Source organism: Bufo bufo, chromosome 6 (genome assembly GCF_905171765.1).
Source record: "Bufo bufo chromosome 6, aBufBuf1.1, whole genome shotgun sequence".
Taxonomy (NCBI): Eukaryota; Metazoa; Chordata; class Amphibia; order Anura; family Bufonidae; genus Bufo; species Bufo bufo.
Window position 1 is genome coordinate 302,067,039 of NC_053394.1, and position 24,699 is coordinate 302,091,737.

Sequence of the window (24,699 nt, forward strand, 5' to 3'; positions counted from 1 at the left end):
ATGTGGTTTAGCATTGTCTTGCTGAAATATGCAAGGCCTTTCCTGAAAGGGACGTTGTCTGGATGGAGCATATGTTGTTGTAAAACCTCTATATACTGTTCAGCATTGATAGTGCCTTTCCAGATGTATAAGATGACCATGCCATAGTCACTATTGCAACCTCACACAAGAGTTGCAGGCATCTGTACTGTGCACTGATAACAAGCTGGATGGTCCTTCTCCTCTTGAGTCCGCAGAACACAGCATCAATGGTTTCACATAAGAATTTAAAATTTTGATCCATTTGTCCACCCACCTTTTTCCATTTTTCATCAGTCCATTTTCAATTAGCTTTGGCCTAGGGATGACAGCTGAGTTTTTGGATCGTGTTGACATATGGCTTCTTCTTTATACAGCTTTCACTTGCAACTGTATTCACAGACAATGATTTCTGGAAGGGTTCCTGCCAGGGGCGGATTAAGTTAAAGATAGGCCCTGGGCTGTCTACCCAACTTGGGCCCCTCCCTCCATTTTAGTTTAGTTTTTTTTTGTATGAAGAGGCTGCGGTGCTTCATGAGCGCCACAGTCTCTTCCTAGGCCATATGACATCTTCTGACAAAAAAAAAATACCCCAAATTGGGTCCTAAACTGAAAAATTGGGTTGCCAAATTTAAAATACATATAATTATAATAAAAAAAAAAAGACATGGAGGAGAATACAGCACCACATACCTCTTACATCCAGTGACATCTCCTATCATGTAGACCTTCTCTTTCCTCTTCTCCTCCATTTGACCCAGACCACCATGGCAAATTCTTTCAGCCACATCTCGTCTCTACAGTTTGTAACACAGACACGTTAGATTTCAAAATTTTTCCATCAACCTCCCCATCCTGGTGTCCCTACAGTGTCATCCTGCTGCCACCCGCAATACTGTGCCCGTTGTGTTCCCCAATGCCCCAGGTACTATACTGCTGAAAAAATAGTGACCATAATAGACATAATTGGAGTCATTTATCAAACTGGTGGAAAGTAGAACTGGATTTCTAAAAGAGCTGTCAAAAATGAAAGGTGGAATCTGATTGGCTGCTATGGGCAACTAATCCAGTTCTGCATTACACCAGTTTGATAAATTACCCCAAATGTCCCTATAGTGTCCACAACAGCTATAATGTCCTCTAGAGTGCCCCCAGGAATAATAACACCCTATATTGTGCTCCAGGCAATAATCCCTGTATAGTGTCCCCAAAAATAATAGAATTGCCCCTAAAGTGCCTCCGCAATAGCAACACCCCCATATAGTAATTTCCACTACACTGCCCCACATAGTAATCCACCCATAGTAATTTCCCCTCACACAGTAATTTTCCCCAAACTGCCCCCATATAGTAGTTTGCCCCCACACAGTAATTTCCCCTACATAGTAATTTGCCCCCACACTGCCCCATATAGCAATTTGCCCCCACATAGTAGTCCCTCCCATAATAATTTACCCCCACACTGCCCCCACATAGTAATTTGCCCCCACACTGCCCCATATAGTAATTTGCCCCCACATAGTATTCCCTCCCATAATTTGGCCCCACACAGCCCCCACATGTACTCGATGTCTCTTAATATGTCCTACTGTTTGTCCCCCACCCCCCACATGTCCCCCATAGTAGGCACATGAAATAAAAAATGATAATAATAATTTAAAGCTAAATACTCACCTATGTCCAGGGCCAGTCAGTTGCTCGCAGAGGAAGGCGGGATTAGGCAGGCGTGCACACGTCACAGTGCTGTGTCCCGGCACAGGCGCATGATGACGTCATCACGCCCGTCTGCGCCGGGATTTCACTACCGCATAGGCCTCAGGCCCGCGGCAGTATGTGGGCGTTCGGGTCGGCGTTGGGCCCCCTAGCGGTGCTGGGCCCGCGGCTGCCGACCCGAACGTCCCTATTGTAATCCGCCACTGGTTCCTGGGCCCATGCAGTGATTTCCAGTACAGAATTATAACAGTTTTTAATGCAGTACCGCCTGAGGGCCCCTAGATAATAAGCATCCAGTATTGACTGTTGGCCTTGTCCCTTGTGCACATGGATTTCTTTAGATTCTCTGAATCTTTTGATATTATATACTGTAGATGGTGAGATATTCAAAGTCTGCACAATTTTACGTTGAGGATAATTTTTCTGAAACTGTTCCACAATTTTTAGATGCAGTTTGTTGCACATTGGTGAACTGCTGTCCATCTTTGCTTCTGAAAGGCCCAACATGCTCTTTTTATACATCGTCATACAAATTGCTTCTCCAGCTGTTTTTTTTTTAGTACCACTTTCTTTTCCAGCCTTTTGTTGCCCCTGTCCCAAATTTTTTGAATTGCGTTGCCACCATCAAGTTCTAAATGAGTAAATTTTTTTTTTCATGAAATGGTAAAATGTCTCACTTTCAAAATTTGATGTGTTCTATGGTCTATTGTGAATAAAATATGGGCCTTTTACAAAGCATTGCGTTCTGTTTTTTACATTAATTTTACACATTATACACAAGAATTGAGGTTGTATTTTAAATCAGTTGTGCGTTGGTGAACTTAGAGCCAAATTCATCAGATGTCGCATTTTGTTTGTTAAATTATGCGCATCTTTAAGGAGTCATGCACACGACCGTTGTTTGGGTCCGCATCCGAGCCGCCGTTTTGGCGGCTCGGATGCGGACCCATTCACTTCAATGGGGCCACAAAAGACACGGCCAGCACTCCGTGTGCTGTCCGCATCCATGGCTCCGTTCCGCGGCCCCGCAAAAAAAATATAACATGTGCTATTCTTGTCCGCGCTTTGCAGACAAGAATAGGCATTTATATTGCCGGTGCCGGTTCCGTTCCACAAATTGCGGGAGGCAACACGGGCGGCTTCTGTTTTTTGCGGATCCGCGGTTTGCGGACCGCAAAAACGGCACGGCCGTGTGCATGAGGCCTAAACCTAACACTTTTGTCTAGAACTAAGTTAATACAAGTAAACCAGCAAATACTGGCATCCCCCATGTAATAACAATTCTGGAGCATCTATGCTTATGACTCTATGTTATGCCAGCACATTACTTTGATTCTATATTATGCCATCCCTTTATTATTCCTGCTAGAAGTTCTGAATAAGGTCTAGATGGGTGTTATCAGTTGGGGGTGGGGGGCCTGAACAGTCTGACACTGGCAGCACTAATTGGATAAAGTCAGACTGTGCAGGGACACCCTGCCAAGTGCACATGTAACAGGTCAGCCAGTTTTATAGGTACAAATCTGTTGACAGATGCCTTTTAAGAAAACACATTCAAAAACTATGTGTATGAGGCCTTACAACTCTGACACATTCGCTATATGCCAAGGACAAGCATTACAGCGTATATTTAATACATTTATTGAAGGTTTAGAAAAACATGGCTGCTTCCATCCAAAAGCACAGTGCCTCACCTGTTTACAGGTTGTCTGTGGTATTGCAGCTCAGCTGTGTTCACCTCAATGGAGCTAAGCTGCAATGTTGGTCACATTTCATGGATAGGTGTTGCACCTTTTCTAAAGTAGTCATGTTTCTCTAACCCTGTAACTTCTCGTGGCATGTCTGTTTTAGCAACTACTTGCATTCCCTATGTAATAACAAGTTATGAATTACTAGCAGTCTGCAGTGAAAGTCCGGATCTATGTTATCAGTTTGGGAGAGGGGGTGTCCCTGCACAGTTTGACACTATCCAATCAGTCCAGCCAGTGTCAGACTGCGCAAGGGCACGCCCTCACCTGGTAGCACCCACCTGGATCTTTACTGTAAACTGCTAGCAATTCAATCATAACTTCTAGCAGGAATAATAAAGGAATGGCACAACAATAAGAAGAGATGCTACAGAATTGTTATTACAAGAGGGGTGCAGGTAGTTACTAAAACAGGCATGTCAGGTTACATGTCCTGTTTAATCACTTCTGGAACAACAAGTTTCAATGAGATAATAGTATCCTGACTGACCTACTGAATCACGGCCTGTTTACTTATATATCCCATCATTTGTGTGTGTACATAGATCATCCCTAAGCCATAACTAGCTCTACAGTTAGGTCATCAGTGTGGGATGCTGCAAAACATCCATATAGGGTATCTACCAGGCATATGGAAAGCAGAAATGCTTATTATTGGAGATATTTGCAGGTCCCGACTACCAGGTGGCTGGGAAACAGCGTAGCGGCCTGGCACTCGCTCTTTTCAGTTGCTCCCACTACGGCACATGAGAGCTACCGAAACAGCACAGTTCTTTATGGCGTTTCCCTAACTGCCCGATCCTAATCTTCCCCCACATTTGGCACTGGTAAGCTGGTCCTGCTGAAACAGGCAAGTTTGGTTGGCATAAAAAAAGTCAGCTCCATATGTTACTGGGGCAAACAAGCATTTTTTTTTTGTACCGGTGTTTTTGTTAATTAAATGGCATTTTTTGAGGTCTCTAGCATTTTTCTTGTGAAAAACACAGCATGATAGATCTTGGCATTTTTTCTGGCATTTAAACATCTCCTTTTCTGTTGGGAAACAACAGCAGAAAAAAATGTGGATCACACGGCTATTTAGAGAAAAAAAATGAATATTGAATATTGCACCAGGACCATTTAAAGGGGTTATCCAAAACTATTAAATGTCTTGGATAACCCCTTTAACATATATGTGGGGCCAATGAAAAGATGTCCCCTCCCATCTAGAGAAAAGTGACATGCAAAATACCCAATAAAACTTTTCTTATTACCCGTACAATTCCTGAAAAGTATGGGTTATCTGCAGGCTGTAAAGGGGTTGGTGGCATATTGTCATCTCTGAACAGGGTCCCCAAAGCAAATAAATGCACACCGCGCAAGCACAGCCACCATCCATTCACTTCTATGGGAGTGCTGAAAATAGCGAGTGCACTCACTCGGATCTTTTCGGAAATCCCATAGAAGTGAATGAAGAGCACACTGCGCAGTTTAGCCCCATTGAATGGAGCAACAAACGGTGGCCACATGAAGGGAGCAGCATGGAGGGAGCAGCATGGCTTCCCACTGAAAACAATGGGAGGCAGGTCCAGCGCAGGTGGCAGCAGCTTTTTGGTGCGAATGTGCGCCAAATCTTACTAGTAATAAATTCTGTCTGAACAGGGTCAAAAATAGTGACAGCCACAGATACCCCCTGTCAGATCTAGGAGCACAACATTGCAGGGGTACATTTAGGTGGTCACACACTTATCTGCCCAGGTTCCCAATACCCAAGCGGGGCCCAAAAGAACAGGCCGCTCCAGATTCAACCGGAATATACAATAGACCCTTTTACTTCCCCATCACCAAGGAATGTAAAGTGAACAAAATAAATTATTTAAAAACTGGCAAGTTGCACGTTTCTCTCCATTTTCCTTGCAGCAATAAGTTCTGATTATTCAGACCTGAGAGGGGTACACGTCATAATGAACAATCTAAAAAAAGCAAGGGGAACACTGTGAACCCATTACTTTGCTCCTCTATCACCCATGACTATGCAAGGCTGCTGAACCCCACTCATGATGTCAGCAGCTCACCGGCAACTTAAGATTGCTTCTTGTCGGGCAGCAGATGCAATGTCAAGTATGCCAAGTCTGCTCCGGGAATTTACAGGCTTGGAAGTGTTTCTGTGGAGGTCCAGCACAATCTCCAATGTACCGGGGCTTTCCTGCTGTGGACACTATCAATGACTCCAGGAAATATAGGAACAGCCTTCTCTGCAGCTAAAGCGGTGGCAGCTTTAAGGAAGCAAAGCCAGCAAGAAGGCAGGCGACACTAACCTCGGGAGATTAACAGAATCAGAGCAAAGAGGTAAAAATCACCTGACATTAAATCAGAAACACAAAATGCCCCCGACGCTAAATAAAAGATGCCAGCCGGACCACCCGCACCTATATCATTCAACTTGCTCGTTACCTACATCACACACTGGCCCATAAACAGACTACACCGATACATTGTCCATTACGTACATGACCCATAAGATATACTCCAACACCATTATCGTGTACACTCAACCGTTACCTACTGTATATCGCACACTTACATCCAGCTGTTAACCCATACCTGTCTGCACTAGACTTGCAGCCTATCCTCCAGGCTACGCTTCGTATCGCTCAGTAAAGCTGTATGCTCAGCCACCTGCGACTCACTGGTTGACTTAAAAGCTCAGCTTGACGGAGTTGCTGGGGCTTGCAGTTCCCTGGCAGCAGGACAGATACAAGTTGTCAAGCTGTAGCATGTTCCAATCCTAACCAGTATATCCAGCCCCCCAATGAATACAGACTATATACACAGCACCTCTACCGCAGCCTGTACACATACAGCTCTACTTCTACTACAGCGCCAGGCTAACACCCAGTTCCACACAAAACACATATTAAATCACACGGACCCTGCTCCATTTTTAGAAGGGTCTTCTAAGAATATGATAAATGACAGTTTCCTACCTGTACCAATGACCAGTACAGAGATCCAGGGGGGGCGGTGAGGGGGGCCCTCTTCACCGAGTAGAGAACTGGCAATTCCTGTTTATCCTCCTCTCTTTATCTACCTGTCTTGATTTACATGGGCACGCCCACCAGGTGACATCACCTGGAAACACTTTTCCCGCCCTCTTGAAATATGAATCAGAGGCATCTTATGGAGTGGCCAGACCAGGAGCCTATGTGGAAACTGTCTAGCTGTCAGGCTCAGTATAGAGCGCAGATCTGCTGTCTCAGCCCGGTGTCTGGGCGTGCACATGTTGCCGGGTACTTAAATGCTATCTTTTCTGCTGTATGTGTAATAATCATGGAAATAAATCTGCAGCACACAAATGCAGCCATTAGGGAGGTAGATGTCATATGTGTACATACTGTGCATTCTCTGCTTAGCAGCTCTGGGAACTCTTGGACTGGCTCCAATGCCCATGTATAAGCCTCTCCTCCTCTGTCTGTTGCTTAGGAGGGAATTAGTAGCTGAGCTGCACGTTTCCTTAAGAGATGGGAGGGTACGGGTTAAATGAGGGAGGGCACAGGCTGTTAAAAATACCAAACGAGATGTCCAGCATATCCTATAGTGGCCAGAATGACTTGTCCATCATAATATCAACCAAGATGCTGTCCATCATTGCTATCCCAAGTACCAAACAGAATCTCCATCAGAGGTGCATGTATATGAAGCAGATGTAGCAGTGCTAAATGTGTCACACTTGGCGCACTGTGATATGACAGTGAATTACTCCAAATGACAAATTCTGCGTTGCTGCAACTTACAACTTTGCCTCTGCTGCATTTATATCTAGCACAGACTCTAGGGCCACAAGCACACAGCACTGTATTTTATGTGGGTTTCAGAATTGCTCTACCAATTATGTCGCGATTTTGCACCGCAAAAGGAGAAATTTGCACTGAAAATCCGCACAACATGGCGTCAATTTCATAATCCGCACCTCAGTTCAATTTTAGGCACGGACAAGTTTCTGCGCAAATATCCATGTGTAACACGCACCCTGTGCAGGTAGCCAACGGGTATGGCCTCATAGGGCGGATTTATTGGGGCGGATTTATCATGGATTGCATTGTAAGGTAAAAATCTGTGCTGAAAATCTGCTGTATAAATTGACATGATGTGGATTAAAAATTACTGTACCGATTACAAAGCAGATGTGCAAAACGTGCGCTTCTATAAACGCTGTGGATTTTCTGCACGTAATTCCGTTAAACAAGATTGTTAGAAAAGGTTAACCAAGATAGGCCGGGAATATCTAAAAGGCCACTGAAAGTTATCAGTACAATAGGTTAATTGCTCTAAAGGTCCCTTTAGACGGGACAATTTAGCAGGCGATTGTCGAGAAGGAAGCGTTCCTTCCCGGCAATCGCTTGCTCATCAGTGGAGGAGAAAGTTGCATTTACATGCAGAAATCCCCTCCACAGTATGAGGAGGAGTGATCGCTAACGCCATCACTCTTCCCCATATAGACTTGTTTGCTGGCAGCAGAGAGTGTTTACACGGCACAATCTGCTGCTGGCAAACAATGATTTAGGTGCTACACAAACAATTCAATTACCCGACCAACTAGCGTTTCTCTCGTTCATCGGGTAATCTGCGGCACCTTTCCACCAGCAGATCATCTCTAACAAGCATTCCTATGAAAGCTCATTAGCGATTACCTGGTGGATTCTCGCCATCTTCTGATATAGCTTCAAGTCATGTCCAAAAACTGGACAGTGATGAACCCGTATAACTTACTTCAGATTCATTTTCTCCTGGAAATGGTTTTGAAATTATAGGAGAACACTGCGTAAACACTTGAGTCTATTGGCATAAGATGCGCCAAATTTATTAAGAGAAACTTCAATAATCCGCAGCACTCGCCAGTAGTTGGTGAAAAATGGTGATTTATTCACTCAGACAGCTAGATTACAGCGACGTTCAGTGGCAGATCCAGGGAGGGGGGGCAACGGGGCAATTGCCCTCCCCCGAGCTGGTGGCGGCGGGGCACAGGGAGATGAGCGCTTCCATTGTGGAAGCGCTCATCTCCATAGTCATCTGTATCACCGTCCTCAGGACAGCGATACAGATGGCTGTGCTGAGGCAGGGGAGGGAGAGGCGTGTTCCTTTCCCTTCCTCTGATAGGCTGCAGGCACTAGTGCCTGCAGCCTATCAGAGGCTGACGCAGGCGGCGCGATGACGTCATCGCGCCGCCTGAGCCGTACAGTGAGGGACACAGGTCGGAAGAGACCTGCATCGCACCGCTGACATGGAGGTAAGTATGTTATATATATATATATATATATATATATATATTTTTTTTTTTTTTATATATATACAATACTATTGCTGGCACATGGGGGGGGCTGTTATTGCTGGCACATGGGGGGGGCTGTTATTGCTGGCACATGGGGGGGCTGTTATTGCTGGCACATTGGGGGGCTGTTATTGCTGGCACATGGGGGGCTGTTATTGCTGGCACATGGGGGGGCTGTTATTAATACTGGCACATGGGGGGGCTGTTATTAATACTGGCACATGAGTGGGCTGTTATTAATACTGGCACATGGGGGGGCTGTTATTAATACTGGCACATGGGGGGGCTGTTATTAATACTGGCACATGGGGGGGCTGTTATTAATACTGGCACATGGGGGGCTGTTATTAATACTGGCACATGGGGGCTGTTATTAATACTGGCACATGGGGGGCTGTTATTAATACTGGCACATGGGGGGCTGTTATCATTGGCACATGGGGGCTGTTATTACTGGCACATGGGGGGCTGTTATCATTGGCACATGGGGGCTGTTATTACTGGCACATGGGGGGGGGCTGTTATTACTGGCACATGATTGGGGGGGTTGCTCTTGTTACTGGAACATCATTGGGGGCACTATAGGGGCATCTACTGAGGCCACAAAGAAGGGGTATTTTATATGGGTGGCTCTGTACAGTACAATTTTATACTGGAACACATTATGGTGGGTACTATGGGGAAGGGGGGATAGGAGTACTATGGGGTCATCTACGGGGGGCACTAAGAATGGGTATTTTATACTTGCAAATTATGGGGGACACTGAGGGCATCTACTGGAGCATTTTATACTGGTACATTATGGGGGGCACTAGGAGGAAGGAGGGTGTGGAGCACTATGGGGGCATTTACTGGGAGCACTATATAAGGGTATTTTATACTGGCACATTATGGGGGCACTATGGGGACATTAGCTCACCTGGGGCATTACAAGGGGGTATTTTTTGCACATTATAAGGAGAATTATTTCTACTGGGGGGGCATTATGGTGGGCTTTATTACTCCCCCATGGTATGACCTCCTAGTAGCAGCACCAGCCTCTCCCTGCTCTGCTATCCCTCTGCCCCTTCTCCAAATCCTTATTATGAAATCTTTCTCATTAGGATAACACAACATCAGCTCCGCCGAGCCCCCCTAGCCAAGTGTTGAAGTGGTGTCCGAGATCCCCAAGGGCCAAGCCAAGTAATTGTAAGTTTTCATGTGGAATATGTTTGTTATACACATATAGCCTACACTGTGCCACACAATATACAGTATATCTCTACACTGTGTAGTCTGTTCTATAAGCACCATTGTTTTGTGGTGGCGGACAAAAAATAATCTGGAAGTGCCCCTCCCGAGACCAGGCTCTGGATCCGCCACTGGCGACGTTTCGACCTTGGTTGGTCTTTATCAAGATAAAGACCAACCAAGGTCGAAACGTCGCTGTAATCTGGCTGTCTGAGTGAATAAATCACTATTTTTCACCAACTACTGGCGAGTGCTGCGGATTATTGAAGTTTCTGGAAGAGTCGGGACCCCCAGCCAGGATCCCTATCTGCGTGCACCATCCGGCTTGAAGCCTGTTTACCGGTCTGTACCCAAGTATGTGGGATAAGTAGTGCTGCCAATCCCTGAGGTTTTCCAAATTTATTAAGAGGTGATAACTCTTAACGTTTGGTGCATCTTCTGTTATCTGTGCGCCAGAAAATAAAATCTATGCCACAGATGGGCTGGTTTTCTGGTGTAAATTATGTCAAATGTGTCATCTCTGTGGTAATGTGAACATGAAAGTATTATGGTAAAGTCCTGGAAGGGGTGTATATCTCACCCAGGTTCCTCAACTTGGTGAGGTAAGTAAGATCCAGAATGGTGCTGAATATAGTTGCTGAAGCTATTTTCTTTAGTAGTTTATGGGCTGGATTTTATTGGACTGGGGAAGGTAGGCTTGGTAGAGGGACCTCCCCAGTCCACCCCATTCCAGGGCATGCTTTCCCCTAGCCTGAGGGATCTCCAGGTGTAGCCATCTGCGACCATTAAAGAGGACCTTTCATCAGTTATGACATAGGCTAATTATGGTATTAGCTTGTAGGGCGGCCCCATGGGTGTATTTTTTTTTCAACCCCCCCCCCCCCCGCTATGCCCCCCTTCCCCCCGATATGCCCCCTTCCCCCCGATGATTTGGCAGCAGTATTATAATGAGCAGCAAACTTGCTACGGGGAGGAAACACAGTCTTCTGGTGTGGGCGTCACCTTCTCCCTGGCTGTGAGCGCGATCCAATCAGAGCGGACCGCTCACAGCCAGGGAGAAAAAAAAATACACCCATGGCATCAGTGGGGGCCGCCCTACAAGGTAATACCATAATTAGCCTATGTCAAAACTGATGAAAGGTCCTCTTTAAGAGGAAATTAAAAAAAACTGTCCCAGGCTGTCAGTCTGGGGGAAGTGATGTCTGGAGATAAGTCCAGGAGGCTGGCTGCTGTCCTGACTAAAAAAAAAACCTGATGCCCTGTGATTTATAGCTGAGGCAGATACTATCTGTATTAGTTAGTGCTCAGACGAGCAGGATTTGTTTTACGTTTTTTTTGTTGCCGAAAGTGTAAAGGCTATCTATTTCTGCTGTTTGTGCCACAATAAAGTGGAACCTGATTTGAACTTTTATCCTGTTCCTGCAATCCCAGTGTAGTTGGGCCCTATGTGTCGCGTAGCCCTAGCCTAATGTAAGTGCACCTAAAAAATCTGGTGCATTGAGGTTTAAATTATCTGCGCCTAGGAGTGTGGTTTATCGGAAATGGGTGGAATTTCACCGAAAGGGGCCTGGCTTAGCATGCAACATTTAGCGACAAAATTACTCCACAGTTCTAGCATAAAATTCTTTCTCAAGATAAGCCAACCAATCACTGGTACAGAGTTAGACAATAATGTCAATAGCAAATGTAACAGATCTGATTTGAAATGGATCCCAAGGAACTCTAATGGATCCCACAGAATCATATTGGGATCTATTAGTTTCCATCAGGGTTTCTCTGTTTTAATGGCAAGAGTAGTTCTGCAGACTATGTTATCCTTATCGTCAAAAACACTGGGACCACAATGGACTGGAAAAAATTGTCAATGTAAGGGCGGGTTCACATCAGCGTTTGCAATTCCGTTATTGCTTTGCGTTATAACATGGAATAATGGAATTTGTAAGACGGAATTCAAAACGGAAACCTTTAGAGGCATTTCTGTTTTGATCTGTCATAATAGAAGTCTATGGGCAAACATAACGGATCCGTCTGGTTTCCGTCATCCAGGACGGAAAAGAAAGTCCTGTCCATTATTTTCTGTTATAACGGAAAACAATAAAGGAATTTGTAATGCTGATGTGAACCCGCCCTAAGCAGAGCCTTAAGGTGGCCATACACATTAGTCTAAAGTTGATCGAAACAGGAGGTTTCAAACCAAAATGAATGTTCATCGGGTGAAATTTAACAATAATCAATCACACAATATCGTGTGAAATAAAAATAAGTTAGCCAAGTTTAATATATTCATCCGACAGTTGGACGAAAGATCTTTCTTTGAAAGTTCGTTCCCTGAAAGATCTTTCGTCCATCACCCGATTTTATTGAACATGTATGACCTATCTGAACAACTGTAACGGCCAATATGGACTATAATGTGAATGGTCGTGTCTGCGAACAGAACTTTCACCATATGATCGTCTGTTCAACTGCTGTCCAACCATCAGCCAACCTCTATCTAATGTGTATGGCCAGCTTTAGATACAGGGGCATAGTTATAGGTTGTGTAGAGGTGGCAGTCCTGATGCCCCCATTATAAATGACACATGGGCCCAGGAGCTTCAATCTGTGCACCTGCTTAGATACAACTTACCAGCCCCATTATGTCCCTGACATTGTGCGCTCACCATAAGAGATCTACACATGTAGTTATGTTTTTAGTCATTTCAAGGATGATACACAGCTATAACCATAATAAAAGTAATGCTAATAACAGTGATGGAAGGCACCAGTGACTCATCTTATTGAGACGTCTTAATAACCACCTCAGAATGACAAATTCACCTGCCGCTCCCAGCACGGGTAACAGTGAAAAAACAGGACAGACGTGTGGCTCATGGATGATAGAGAGCACAGGAATGCTAAAAGGGTTCTCCAGATTTAAAAAAACATGGCCTCTTTCTTCTAGAAACATCGCCACATCTATCCACAGGATGTCTGGTATTGCGACACAGTTTAATTAACATGCAATGGGTTAAGCTGTAATAGCACACGCAGCCTGTGGGCACGAGAAGACCTGTGTTGGGACAGTAGCCACCATGAACACCCAGGACTTTTGTCAAAACCTGTACAAGGGAAGTGGAGCAGTGACCTATTGCAACCAATCAGATTACTGCTTTTATTTACAAAAGGTCCTCTCAAAAATGAGAACTGGAATCTGATTAGTTGCCATGGGCAACCCTCCATGTCTCCCTTGCCCCAGTTTTAATAAATGTGCCCAATAATGTTTTTCCTCTTATATAGTGTCAAAGATTGAGAAAATGAAAGAAAAGTGCTGCTCAGTGAAGAAATTAGCTTCAAAGTAGGGTTATTTGGCGTGCTCACGGTAGGAAGATCGTACCAGTCTCTTCCTGAGAACATTACACCAGAACGGGGCGGATTGGCCATAGACCCTACAGGGAGATTTGCCAGCGGACAGATGCCCAGGGGGCCGCCTGCCAGGTACATAAAGAACCTATCTTCTCAGCATTAATTAATGCTAGAAGCATCAGGTACCTCTATGCACTTGGCCGACGGCCTCAGGGGCTCTCTTGAATTAAACTGTATTGCCGGATGGTGATGCTGTTAAATACTGGGGCAGGGGTGGCAGTATTTTGTGCTGCACTGTGGTATTTGGTTCTGCTGGGAGTATTTTGTGCTGCACTAAGTTATTGCTGACCACACCTACTTATGTTGTTTCTGCCTACATGTGCTGCCCTCTCTTCTGTCAATCGGAACATGGGGCCACTTTTAGTTTTTTCCACGGCCAATTTAAGTTCCCAGTCCGCCCCTGCATCAGAAACTCTTAGGCTGGTTTCACACTGGCGTTGCGGGAAAAGATGCGGGTGCGTTGCGGGAACATGCGCGATTTTTCTGCGCGAGTGCAAAACATTGTAATCCGTTTTGCACGCGCGTGAGAAGAATTGGCATGTTTGGTACCCAGACCCGAACCCGGACTTCTTCACAGAAGTTCAGGTTTCGGTTAGGTGTTGTGTAGATTTTATTTTCCCTTATGACATGGTTATAAGGGAAAATAATAGCATTCTTAATACAGAATGCTTAGTACAATAGGGCTGGAGGGGTTAAAAAAATGATAATAATAATTGAACTGACCTTAAGCCACTTGTTCGTGCAGCCTGGCTTCTCTTCTGTCTTCTTCTTTGAGGAATAGGACCTTTGATGACGTCACTGCGCTCATCACATGGTCCATCACATGATCTTTTTCCCCATGGTGATATATCATGTGACGGACCATGTGATGAGCGTAGTGACGTCACCACAAGTCCTTTTCCTACTGCACAGCAAAGATGAAGACAGAAGAGAAGCCGGGCTGCGCGAACAAGTGGATTAAGGTGAGTTAAAAAATGTTTTATTTTTTTTTAACCCCTCAAGCACTATTGTACTATGCATTCTGTATTAAGAATGCTATTATTTTCCCTTATAACCATGTTATAATAATAATGATTGGGTCCCCATCCCGATCATCTCCTAGCAACCGTGCGTGAAGATTGCACCGCATTTGGACTTGCTTGCGGATGCTTGCGATTTTCACGCAGCCCCATTCACTTCTATGGGGCCTGCGTTGCATGAAAAACGCACAAAATAAAGCATGCTGCGATTTTCACCCAACGCACAAGTGATGCGTGAAAATCACTGCTCATGTACACAGCCTCATAGAAATGAATGGGTCAGGATTCAGTGCGGGTGCAATGCGCTCACCTCACGCATTGCACCCGCGCGGAAAACGCGCCCGCGTGAAAGGGGCCATAGGCCTCTTTCACACGGGCGTCATGTTTTTGGCCCGGATAAGATGCGGGTGCGTCGCGGGAAAATGCGCGATTTTTCTGCACGAGTGCAAAATATTGTAATGCGTTTTGCACGCGAGTGAAAAAAATCAGCATTTTTGGTACCCAAACCCGGACTTCTTCACAGAAGTTCGGGTTTGGGTTAGGTGTTATGTAGATTGTATTATTTTCCCTTATAACATGGTTATAAGAAAAAATTATAGCAATCTTAATACAGAATGCATAGTACAATAGGGCTGGAGGGGTTAAAAGAAATAAAAAATAATTTAACTCACCTTAATCCACTTGTTCGCGCAGCCCGGCTTCTCTTCTGTCTTCTTCTTTAAAGAATAGGACCTTTGATGACATCACTGCGCCCATCACATGGTCTATCACATGATCTTTTACCATGGTGATGGACCATGTGATGGACCGTGTGATGAGCGTAGTGACGTCACCACAGGTCCTTTTCCTACTGCACAGCAAAGATGAAGACAGAAGAGAAGCCGGGCTGCGCGAACAAGTGGATTAAGGTGAGTTAAATTATATATATTTATTTTTTAACCCATCCAGCCCTATTGTACTATGCATTTTGTATTAAGAATGCTATTATTTTCCCTTATAACCATGTTATAAGGGAAAATAATAATGATCGGGTCCCCATCCCAATCGTCTCCTAGCAACCGTGCGTGAAAATCGATGACGTTCAGTGCATCGCACCCACGCGGAAATCTATGCCTAACAAGGGGACATGGCTTCTGAAATATAGCAAACGGCACTGTCACGGTCCCGCCCGTGACAGGGACTAGAAGATCGAGAAGACTGGCTGCACGTGATTGACAGCCTCTTTAGTTTCACTTTCCGTGTTGTTGCTGGGGATGACCACAACTCTGGTCTCAGGTGTAGCTTAAGTGGTCATTCCTCCTCCTCTATTTAGTCTGGTCTCACCCAGCATGCTATGCGGGTGATAGCTCCTTTTGGATGTTGGAAGTGCTGGTGTTGGTTCCCCTCTGAGTTCCTGCTCGTCTGCATACTTCAGAGTTAAGTGTCTTTCCTTTATTTCTTGTTTGTTGTATTTCCCCTTCCTTTTAGTATTAGGCCTGAGGGGATCTCCTGTTTCTTCAGCTTGGAAGGAACAGGCCATCCGTTGTCTTGACACTATCTCCAGGGCCCTGTTAGGGTGAGATAGGGCTTAGGTTCCTGTGTATGAACATTCCTACCATCAAGGTCTCTTCATACCGTCAGTAGTCGGGGCTCAGATTAGGGACTCACTAAGTGTGACCATCCCCCTATCCAGTCCTAATACGTTTCCCCTCCTCCCTCTGTGTTCGTTCAACAAAGGCTATATTAGCAAGATCAATATTGCCATCTTACCTACACATTGGTCAACAGTAGCCAGAAAGTGGTCAGCCCCTTTAATACTCCCGTTCCTTACCAGGCCAATTTTACAGTTTTCGAAATGCCACAGTATTGCACTGCCTTTTGCAACTTTGTGCGGACCCTGTTTTGCAACCCTAAATCCCGCCAACATCAAGAGCACCCAGAACCGCCAGCCAGGACAACCTCCAAAACCAGGTTGTGCTTCGAGGGAACCAGGGTACACCCTCCTGCAGTGTCCCACTCAGTGATTGTCGTGGGCACTTCAAACTTTTGTATAAGCTTACCAAATGTATTTCTGTATGTAGCTGTAATTCCTATTAACAGGCTGTTAGAGTGTCATTATATCTATTCTCCCCTAGGTGGTGCTGGCACCAATCCTATATATAGTCTGGGGCATGTTAATAAAGAGGAGGTAGAGTAGAGAGTTGGTTGTGGATAGATTAGTAGAAGGAAGTAGGTTAATGGAGGAGCAGAACAGCCCTAGTCCACCATGTAGCTACTTTTTTAGCCCCTTGGCCCTGATCAAGCTAAGGGAGCATAGAGAACAGTATTACTGCAGCACAGACCAGTGAGTCTACGTTTGATATAGAGAAAGTCTAGTGGAGGTTAGAGCTAAATTTGCCAATGGACTTCACAAGCACCAGTGACCAGGAGGAACCTAAAAGTACCTGGACACAGCCGGATGATTAATGCGCAAAATTATCCTTTACCACATGCCTCTATGGACATAGTGGACCGTAATTCTTCAGTGAACATCCATTCCAAAGAATGGAGCAGAAGACTGATGCCTGCCATTAGGGAGCCGCCCTGTGGATTGCTACTAACCAGTAAGAGTTATTATATTCAGTACCTGAGTGCTAAAGTGTGGACAAAGTATAGACAGAATGAAAACTCCTCAAGTTACATTTAATAATAATAATAATAATAATAATAATAAAATGTATTTATATAGCGCCACCATACTCCGCAGCGCTTTACAAATTCATAGGGTTCATGTACGAAAAAAAACTAACTGGCTAATATGCAACTGAAACACTAGGGCCCTGCTCGCAATAGCTTACAATCTATGAGGAATTGGGGGTGACACATAAGGTACAATAGTTGATTGTGATAAGTAGGATTTGAGCCATTATTGAACTGACAGGAGTGGTGCCGGCCGATCTGCTTCGGGTTTGGGACTGCTAAAGTATTGAGTTTAGGCCAGAGGAGTTGGTGGGGGGAGTAGTCAGTTTAGGTAGCTTGATAAGCCTGCCTGAAAAGATGTGTTTTTAAGGCACGTTTGAAGGTAGAGAAGTTGTGAATTGACCTAGTATTCCGGGGTAAGAGTATTCAAGAGAGTAGGTGCAGCTCGAGAAAAGTCTTGAAGACGGGAGTGAGAGGTACGAATTATGGAGGTTATTAGTCTTAGGTCGCTAACAGAACGGAGAGCACGAGTAGGGTGGTAGATGTAGATGAGGGAGGAGATGTATGGAGGTGCAGCACTGTGGAGAGCTTTGTGGGTGAGAAGTTTGAACTGTATTCTGTGGTGGATGGGCAATCAGTGAAGTGACTGACACAGACTAGTAGCATCAGTGTACCGGTTGGATGGATAGATGAGCCTGGCTGCAGACTGAAGGGGGGAGAGTTTAGTGAGAGGGAGACCGATTAGTAGTGCATTGTAGTAGTCAAGACGAGAATGAATCAAGGCAACAACAAGAGTTTTTGCCGTTTCCACCGTAAGAAAAGGGCGGATTCTGGCGATATTCTTGAGGTGCAGACGACAAGAGCGTGCAAGTGATTGAATATGGGGAACAAAGGAAAGATCAGACTCAAATGTGGCCCCAAGACAGCGGGCATGTTGCACAGGAGTTATGATAGTGCTACAGACCGAAATTGAAATATCAAGTTTAGGTGAGTTAGTAGATGGGGAAAAGACAAGAAGTTCAGTTTTTGACAGGTTCAGTTTTAGATACAGAGAGGACATGATATTAGAGACAGCTTCCAGACAATTACTGGTGTTTTGGAGTAAAGCAGGGGTGATGTCAGGGGATGAAGTGTATAGTTGGGTGTTGTCAGCATAGAGATGGTATCGAAAGCCAAATTTACTGATAGTCTGTCCGATGGGGGCTGTATAGAGGGAGAAGAGTAGAGGACCTAGTACTGAGCCCTGAGGAACACCGACATCAAGAGGAAGAGGAGAAGAAGAAGAGCCAGTGAATGATATACTAAAGGAGCGGCCAGAGAGATAGGAAGAGAACCAAGAGAGCACTGTCCTTAAGGCCAATTGAGTGGAGCATGGTGAGGAGGAGTTTATGGTCAACGGTATCAAACGCTGCAGAGAGATCCAGCAGAATCCAGCAGAATTGCCAAGCCTGTTACAAGGATTACAGCTAAACCAATATCTGAGTCATATCTTTATGCCATTTAAATGAAAAGTGATTTAAGTAAAGGTTCAACTGTTTTACTAAAAGCGACTCCTCATCTTTTCCACCACTAACTTTTGCACCTAACGGTGCTGGCGTCACGAACACCAGGGTCCCAGACTCCAAAGCACTCGAAACACCTATACCATCAAGCAGTGGCATACATAGAGAAGTGAGGGCCCCAGAGCAATGATCTAATCAGACCCCCACACAGGACAGAAGGGTTTCTGCCTAAACCCCTTTCAATGACCCTTGGGCCATTTTTTCCTCTGTCTCGTTTACTAAAAGTTATTCCTTTAGAGGGATGAGTCCTGATCAAGTTTTCACCTCCAGCAGAAGAGGGGACAATCCCAACTGGGCCCCATAGCATGGTCTGCCGCTATGGTAGTTACGCCCCTGCCATCAAGGGCACCTCGACTACCATCTGGCTGGTGATATCTGTAATAGAGAGTGCCCCGGAGGATTTAGTGCTGTCTTCCCCATCACTGCACTCCGACCCAGGTGCTAACCGTGATTAAAACAACTACTACTACCCCCCTCGGCCCACCGTATCTCACGTGTTGCCTCTGTGGACGCGGTCGCTGCACTCCCATCACTACTAGGCCCAGAGAGCATTGTGGAGGACTTCTACCGCCATCATTGCCACTAGCACCACTCTCGTCCTCTACTCTACTTCCTTCCAGGGCTTGGTGCACCTGCACTAGGTATAGTACAGAGTATCAGTTTTATGTCCGGTTACATGACAGATCCCACGCTGTTGCTTAGGTTCTCCTGAACAGGATCTGTTTACCAGGAGAACAGAAGCGGCAGAGCAGGATTTGTCAGGTAAATACTTACCAGTTCTTTATTGCAGACAGATTCCAAGGGTTGTCCGGTATCCTCCTGAAACCGGACAACCTCTTTAAGACATGCTTCAAGACAGGTCACAACAGACAGGCTAGTTAGTTGTTTTAGCTTTCTTTTTTTGCAGCAGCTACATTGATGGGTTAGGTAGGTACAATCACAGGTAAAGCATGGTCCATCTAATGTAATTATCCTTAAAGGTGTGGAAATAAGAAGAACTTTGAGGTACTTACCATCTTCCAAGCTGTCTTCATTCACATCACACTCTATGGCCTCACAGCTTACCCGTCCATCACCATTCTCCTTTAAAGGAAAATTCTACATTGTGATTACTGCCTTACCACACACCGCCATCTCAGAATATTGATCATATTTACCTCAGATACAATAGGGTAGTGACCTTAGGTCCAATGGAAACATTAATGTAGTGCCTGATGATAATTTAAAGTGAATATTCTCCTTTTAAGATCATGTCTCTTTTTATGTTCAAGATTCTGTACTGATCAATTTTTTTTACATATCTTTATAGCATGCAGTGCTCAGTTTCCCTGATAGAGAGCTTCAAATTATCTGTATGGCGACTAAATGATAAAATTCTGGCCATTTTCAGTCACCACTAGGGGGAGCATACTGTAAACAATATATAGTAAGCTCTTAAGCTCACTCTAGTGGTGGCTGAAGGCAGCCAGAATTTTAGTATTTAACCTTAAAGGGGTTGTCTCGCTTCAGCAAATGGAATTTATCATGTAGAGAAAGTTAATACAAGGCACTTAATACAAGGTATTGTGATTGTCCATATTGCCTCATCTGCTGGCTTGATTCATTTTTCCGTCACATTATACACTGCTCATATCCAAGAATTACAATCACCCTGCAATGCAGCAGCAGCTGTGCTTGCACACTACAAGGAAAAGCGTTGGCCTGTCTGGTGGCCAGGACAGCAGGATTTTACATAGACCAGCACTTTTCCCTATAGCATGCAAGCACGGACACTACTGCTGAATTGCAGGGTGGTGGTAACTCCTGGAAATGAGCAGTGTATAATGTGATGGAAAAATGAATCCAGCCAGCAAAGGAGGCAATATGGACAATCACAGTACATTAGTGACTGCCTTGTATTAACTTTCTCTACATGATAAATGCCGTTTGCTGAAGTGAGACAACCCCTTTAAGGTGCACATAAACTTTGAATTAAACTTTATTAAATCCTATTCTAAATAGGCGTTTGACAGGATGGAGTGGCCTTTTCTGTGGGCTACGATGTCTTATTTTGGCCTTGGGAAGCTGTTTTTGGAAATGACTCAAATGCTATATGAACAGCCGGTTGCATATATCAATATCAATGGCATTAGTTCTTCTCCTGTTATGATGCGGAGAGGGATGAGACAGGGTTGTCCCCTGTCTCCCCTCCTCTTCGCTCTTTTTATTGAACCGTTGGCTTGTCGGATCCGTTTAGAGAACTGTATAGATGGCTTCGGGGTGGCGGGAGTGAGCGATAAAATAAGCCTATATGCAGACGATGTGATTCTGTTTCTGGACCAGGGTTGGAAAATCCTCCCCTATGTTATAGAGGTAATAGAATATTATGGTAAATTATCAGGCTATATGATCAACTGGACAAAGTCATCGCTCCTCCCGCTGAAATGGAAAGCTGTAGATGTAGGGAGCCGAGTCCGTGTCCTGGCTCATAACGATACCTTGGATTACTTGGGGATTAAGATCGGGGTTCCTATAAGTAGGTTTTATAAGCTTAATCTGGCCCCAGTTTTGAATAAAGTTAGGACCAAAGTTGGCGCTTGGCGGAAATTGATACTGGCACAGACAGATCGAATTGCACTGATCAGGATGATTATTTTGCCTATAGTTTTGTTCCCGATGTGTGCTTCCCCTATTTGGATTGATGATATCTTCTTTCATAGATTGGAGACCTTGATCAATTACTTAATTTGGGGCAGGAAGAGGGTGCGTATAAAGCAAAGATATCTATGGTTGTCGGAGGCAGACGGTGGGCTGTCACTACCCTTTTTTCAAGGTTATTATTTTTGTGCACAGATTCAGCGGTGTTGTAATTGGAAAGAGAGTTTACTTTCACGGTATTTGAATAAAGTCATCGACAAGCCAATAGAGAATATTTTTGCATGTTTGGAAACTGGGTCTATGGGAATGAGGAAGTCCTTGCTGATCCCTTGCTCAATACAGAGGGTGTGGAACAGGCTGAAGGAGATCCTTAAAGTCCCCGGTCCGTTTGTTTTCACCCCTCTGTGGGGGAACGGCGGGCTGGAGGAATTCTTCAAAATTACAGACTTTGGGTATTGGTCACGAAATGGCATCAATAGGGTGTCTCACCTTTTTCATTTAGGTCGTTTTAAATCACTTTCGGAATTTGGTTTTACTGATAGTTCACCATTAGATTTATTTATGTATGCACAATTGAAACATATATTTGAAGCCTCTAGGAACAGGGGTCGTATTTTTCCACGAGAGAATATATTCTTTGATTACTGTGACGCTCAGAAGGATGAGAAGGTGAAAATATCTAGATTATATGCTAAACTCCGAATGGCACTGGCAACTGTAACACCTTTTAAAAGCCCAAGTAAATGGGAGCAAGAGCTGAATTGCCCTCCTTTACAGTGGCCCACTATCTATAGGAACGTGAGGAAGGCGACAGTTTCCAGTGCTCATAGATTAATTTAATTTAAGATCCTCCATAGACTGTACTATATGCCCAAAACCCAAGGAAAGTTCCCCCAAAATAGGGACCGGGACTGTTGTTGCCCTAAATGTGGATATGTTAATGCGAACTTTGTCCATTTGCTTTGGAGTTGCAGCAAAATAAGAAAATATTGGGATGAGGTTTTTTCTGCCCTACAAAAGGAATCCTCAATGAACTATAACCCGGGGATCTTGATAGTGATCTTTGGAGATTATGGTTCAGAAACGGAAGCCCCCCTTCCCAGGTTAGACGGATCTGGATGAGAGAATTGATGGTAGCGAAAGCTATATTGGTCAAGTACTGGGGTTCTGTCTCCCAGCCCTCGTCAAGGGAGTGGGGTCTATACCTTCAACAAATTAAAATATATATGAGGATATTGAAAGGAATCGGAGAGTTGCACGCAGAGCAACGTAGAAATAACTAATGTATTTATTGTATGTTGTACTTGATTGATCTGAGGGGAAAGACAGCCAATGGGGGGGGGGGGGGGGGGAGGGTTATAAGGATGTTTATCACTGCTATATTATATATACTGGTGTGATTGATATATTATATACTGCTATATTATATACACTGATGTGATTGATATTGGTCTATGTACTAATTTTATGATTTTCTAAAATAAAAATAAAGATAAATAAATAAAAAAAATCCTATTCTAAATATGTTAAAATCATTTTTGTAACACACATTAAATATTTTTTTTAAATTATCATTGTGAAAAAATTAACAAGTCCAGATGCCTATTGTGCTTTAGAGTTCATACTCCCTGTAGATTGGAGTACAGATTACCCTGTGGCCGCACTCAGCACTGTACAGGCCGCTCTCCTAATAGCCTGAATACAACACTGGTGCAGGCTATTAGCTGAGTGGAGCGAGCTTAGGGCAGGAACTCACATAAGACATCGTTCTCCTGCTTGTCTCCGCTCTGCTAATGCCTGACATAGCCCACGTATGCCAGGCTTTAGAGGAGGATTGATGCTACAGCCTATACAGTGCTCATTGTTACCCAAGGGGAATCCATACTCCAGTGAAAACACAGATGCCGGCGGATTAACTCCCTGTATGTCGCTGTCACGCTGACCACGGCATACAGGGGGTTTGCAATAGCTTGTACATCCCCATCGGGTCCCTGTGCTGCGGTGACAGGGACCCGATGGTTGCTATGGCAGCCCAGATGCCTTGAACAGGCATCAGGACTGCCAGCTACGGAAACCCAGGAGATCCAGCCCCCAGGCTGCGCCTCCTAGGCAACTGTTAGCGTCTTACAGTGTATGACACTGACAGTTCAATACAGCACAATACAAATGTATTGTGCTGTATTGAAACAGGGATCAGACCCTGAAATGTTAAAATCCCATAGTGGGACAAAAAATTGAGAGAAAACAAAGTAAAAAAAAAAAAAAGTAAAAGTAAAATAAAGTTAAAAAAAATGTAAAGAAATAGGAAAAAAAAAAAAAAAGTAGACATATTAGGTATCACCGCGTCCGTATCGACAGGCACTATAAAAAATATCACATGACCTAACCCCTCAGGTGAACACCGTAAAAAAAATAAAAAAATAAAACTGTGCTAAAAAAAACATTTTTTTGTCACCTTACATCATTAAAAGTGCAACACCAAGCGATCAAAAAGGTGTATGTCCCCCAAAATAGTACCAATCTAACTGTCACCTCATCCCACAAAAAATGAGCCACTACCTAAGACAATCGCCAAAAAAAAACAAAAAAAAAAAACACTTTCTCCCACATCTGCTCGGTCAAGTCTGCAATGTCTAGCTTCCATTTCTCATATATGTAGCTGCATGGGATGTTTCTTATATTGCATTTCCATAAGACTACTATAATGGAGTGAGATTACACCACTAGTGTCTCCATGTGTGGCAGTGAGGTCTATGATGGTGTGTTTCGCCACAGGTGTTAAAGCAGCCAGTTTCTGTTGGAAATGTATGGCATGTCTTACTTGCAGGTATAAATAAAATAATGTCTTAGGTGGGCAAAATTCCTGTTGTAGCTGAGTAAATGCCTTGAGAGTACCATTAGCAAATAGTTGGGTGATACGTCTGAGCCCGTATACCTCCCATGCCTGCACATTTGACACTTTATCTAGTTCCCGATACATATGATTAGGCCATATTGAGGTATGTCCTGTATACCCTGTAATTCCAGCCAGTTCTTTAGCCTTCCACCATACTAGATGTATGGTGCGCAAACTACCCCGTGTATAGAAAGTTCCATCCTCCAGGGCTGACATTAGGCATCTGCCATTGAGGAGATGCCGTACAATCCGTCCAGTCGTGTTGACCTTATCCCCATCTCGCCATCCCCAAAGGTGTTGTAGTTGGGCTGCCAAATAATATATCCATGGATCGGGTAACGTGAGTCCCCCCTGCGTTTTCAGCCTATGCGGCATTGTGAGTTTTATACACAGGATTCCCCCTTCCAAATAAGACCCCTGAAGATCGCATGTATGTTATAGAAAAATAGGAGTGGTATCCAAATCAGGGCATTATGCAATACATACAGAAGCTGGGGCATGAAAA

At 44.4% G+C, this 24,699-nt stretch overlaps 1 protein-coding gene across 2 annotated transcripts in view; it reads right to left on the bottom strand.

Moving 5' to 3' along the window:
- GRB7 (growth factor receptor bound protein 7) overlaps positions 1 to 24,699 on the bottom strand; it is a 124,859-nt gene that overhangs the window by 92,205 nt on the left and 7,955 nt on the right. The window contains exon 2 of one of the 2 annotated variants that reach the window (XM_040435835.1): positions 19,675 to 19,744. In XM_040435835.1, coding sequence (XP_040291769.1) covers positions 19,675 to 19,744 — 70 coding nt within the window. Of the gene's footprint in view, positions 1 to 6,445; positions 6,545 to 19,674; positions 19,745 to 24,699 lie in introns of those variants that run through there. The other variant, XM_040435836.1, reaches the window with a different exon arrangement.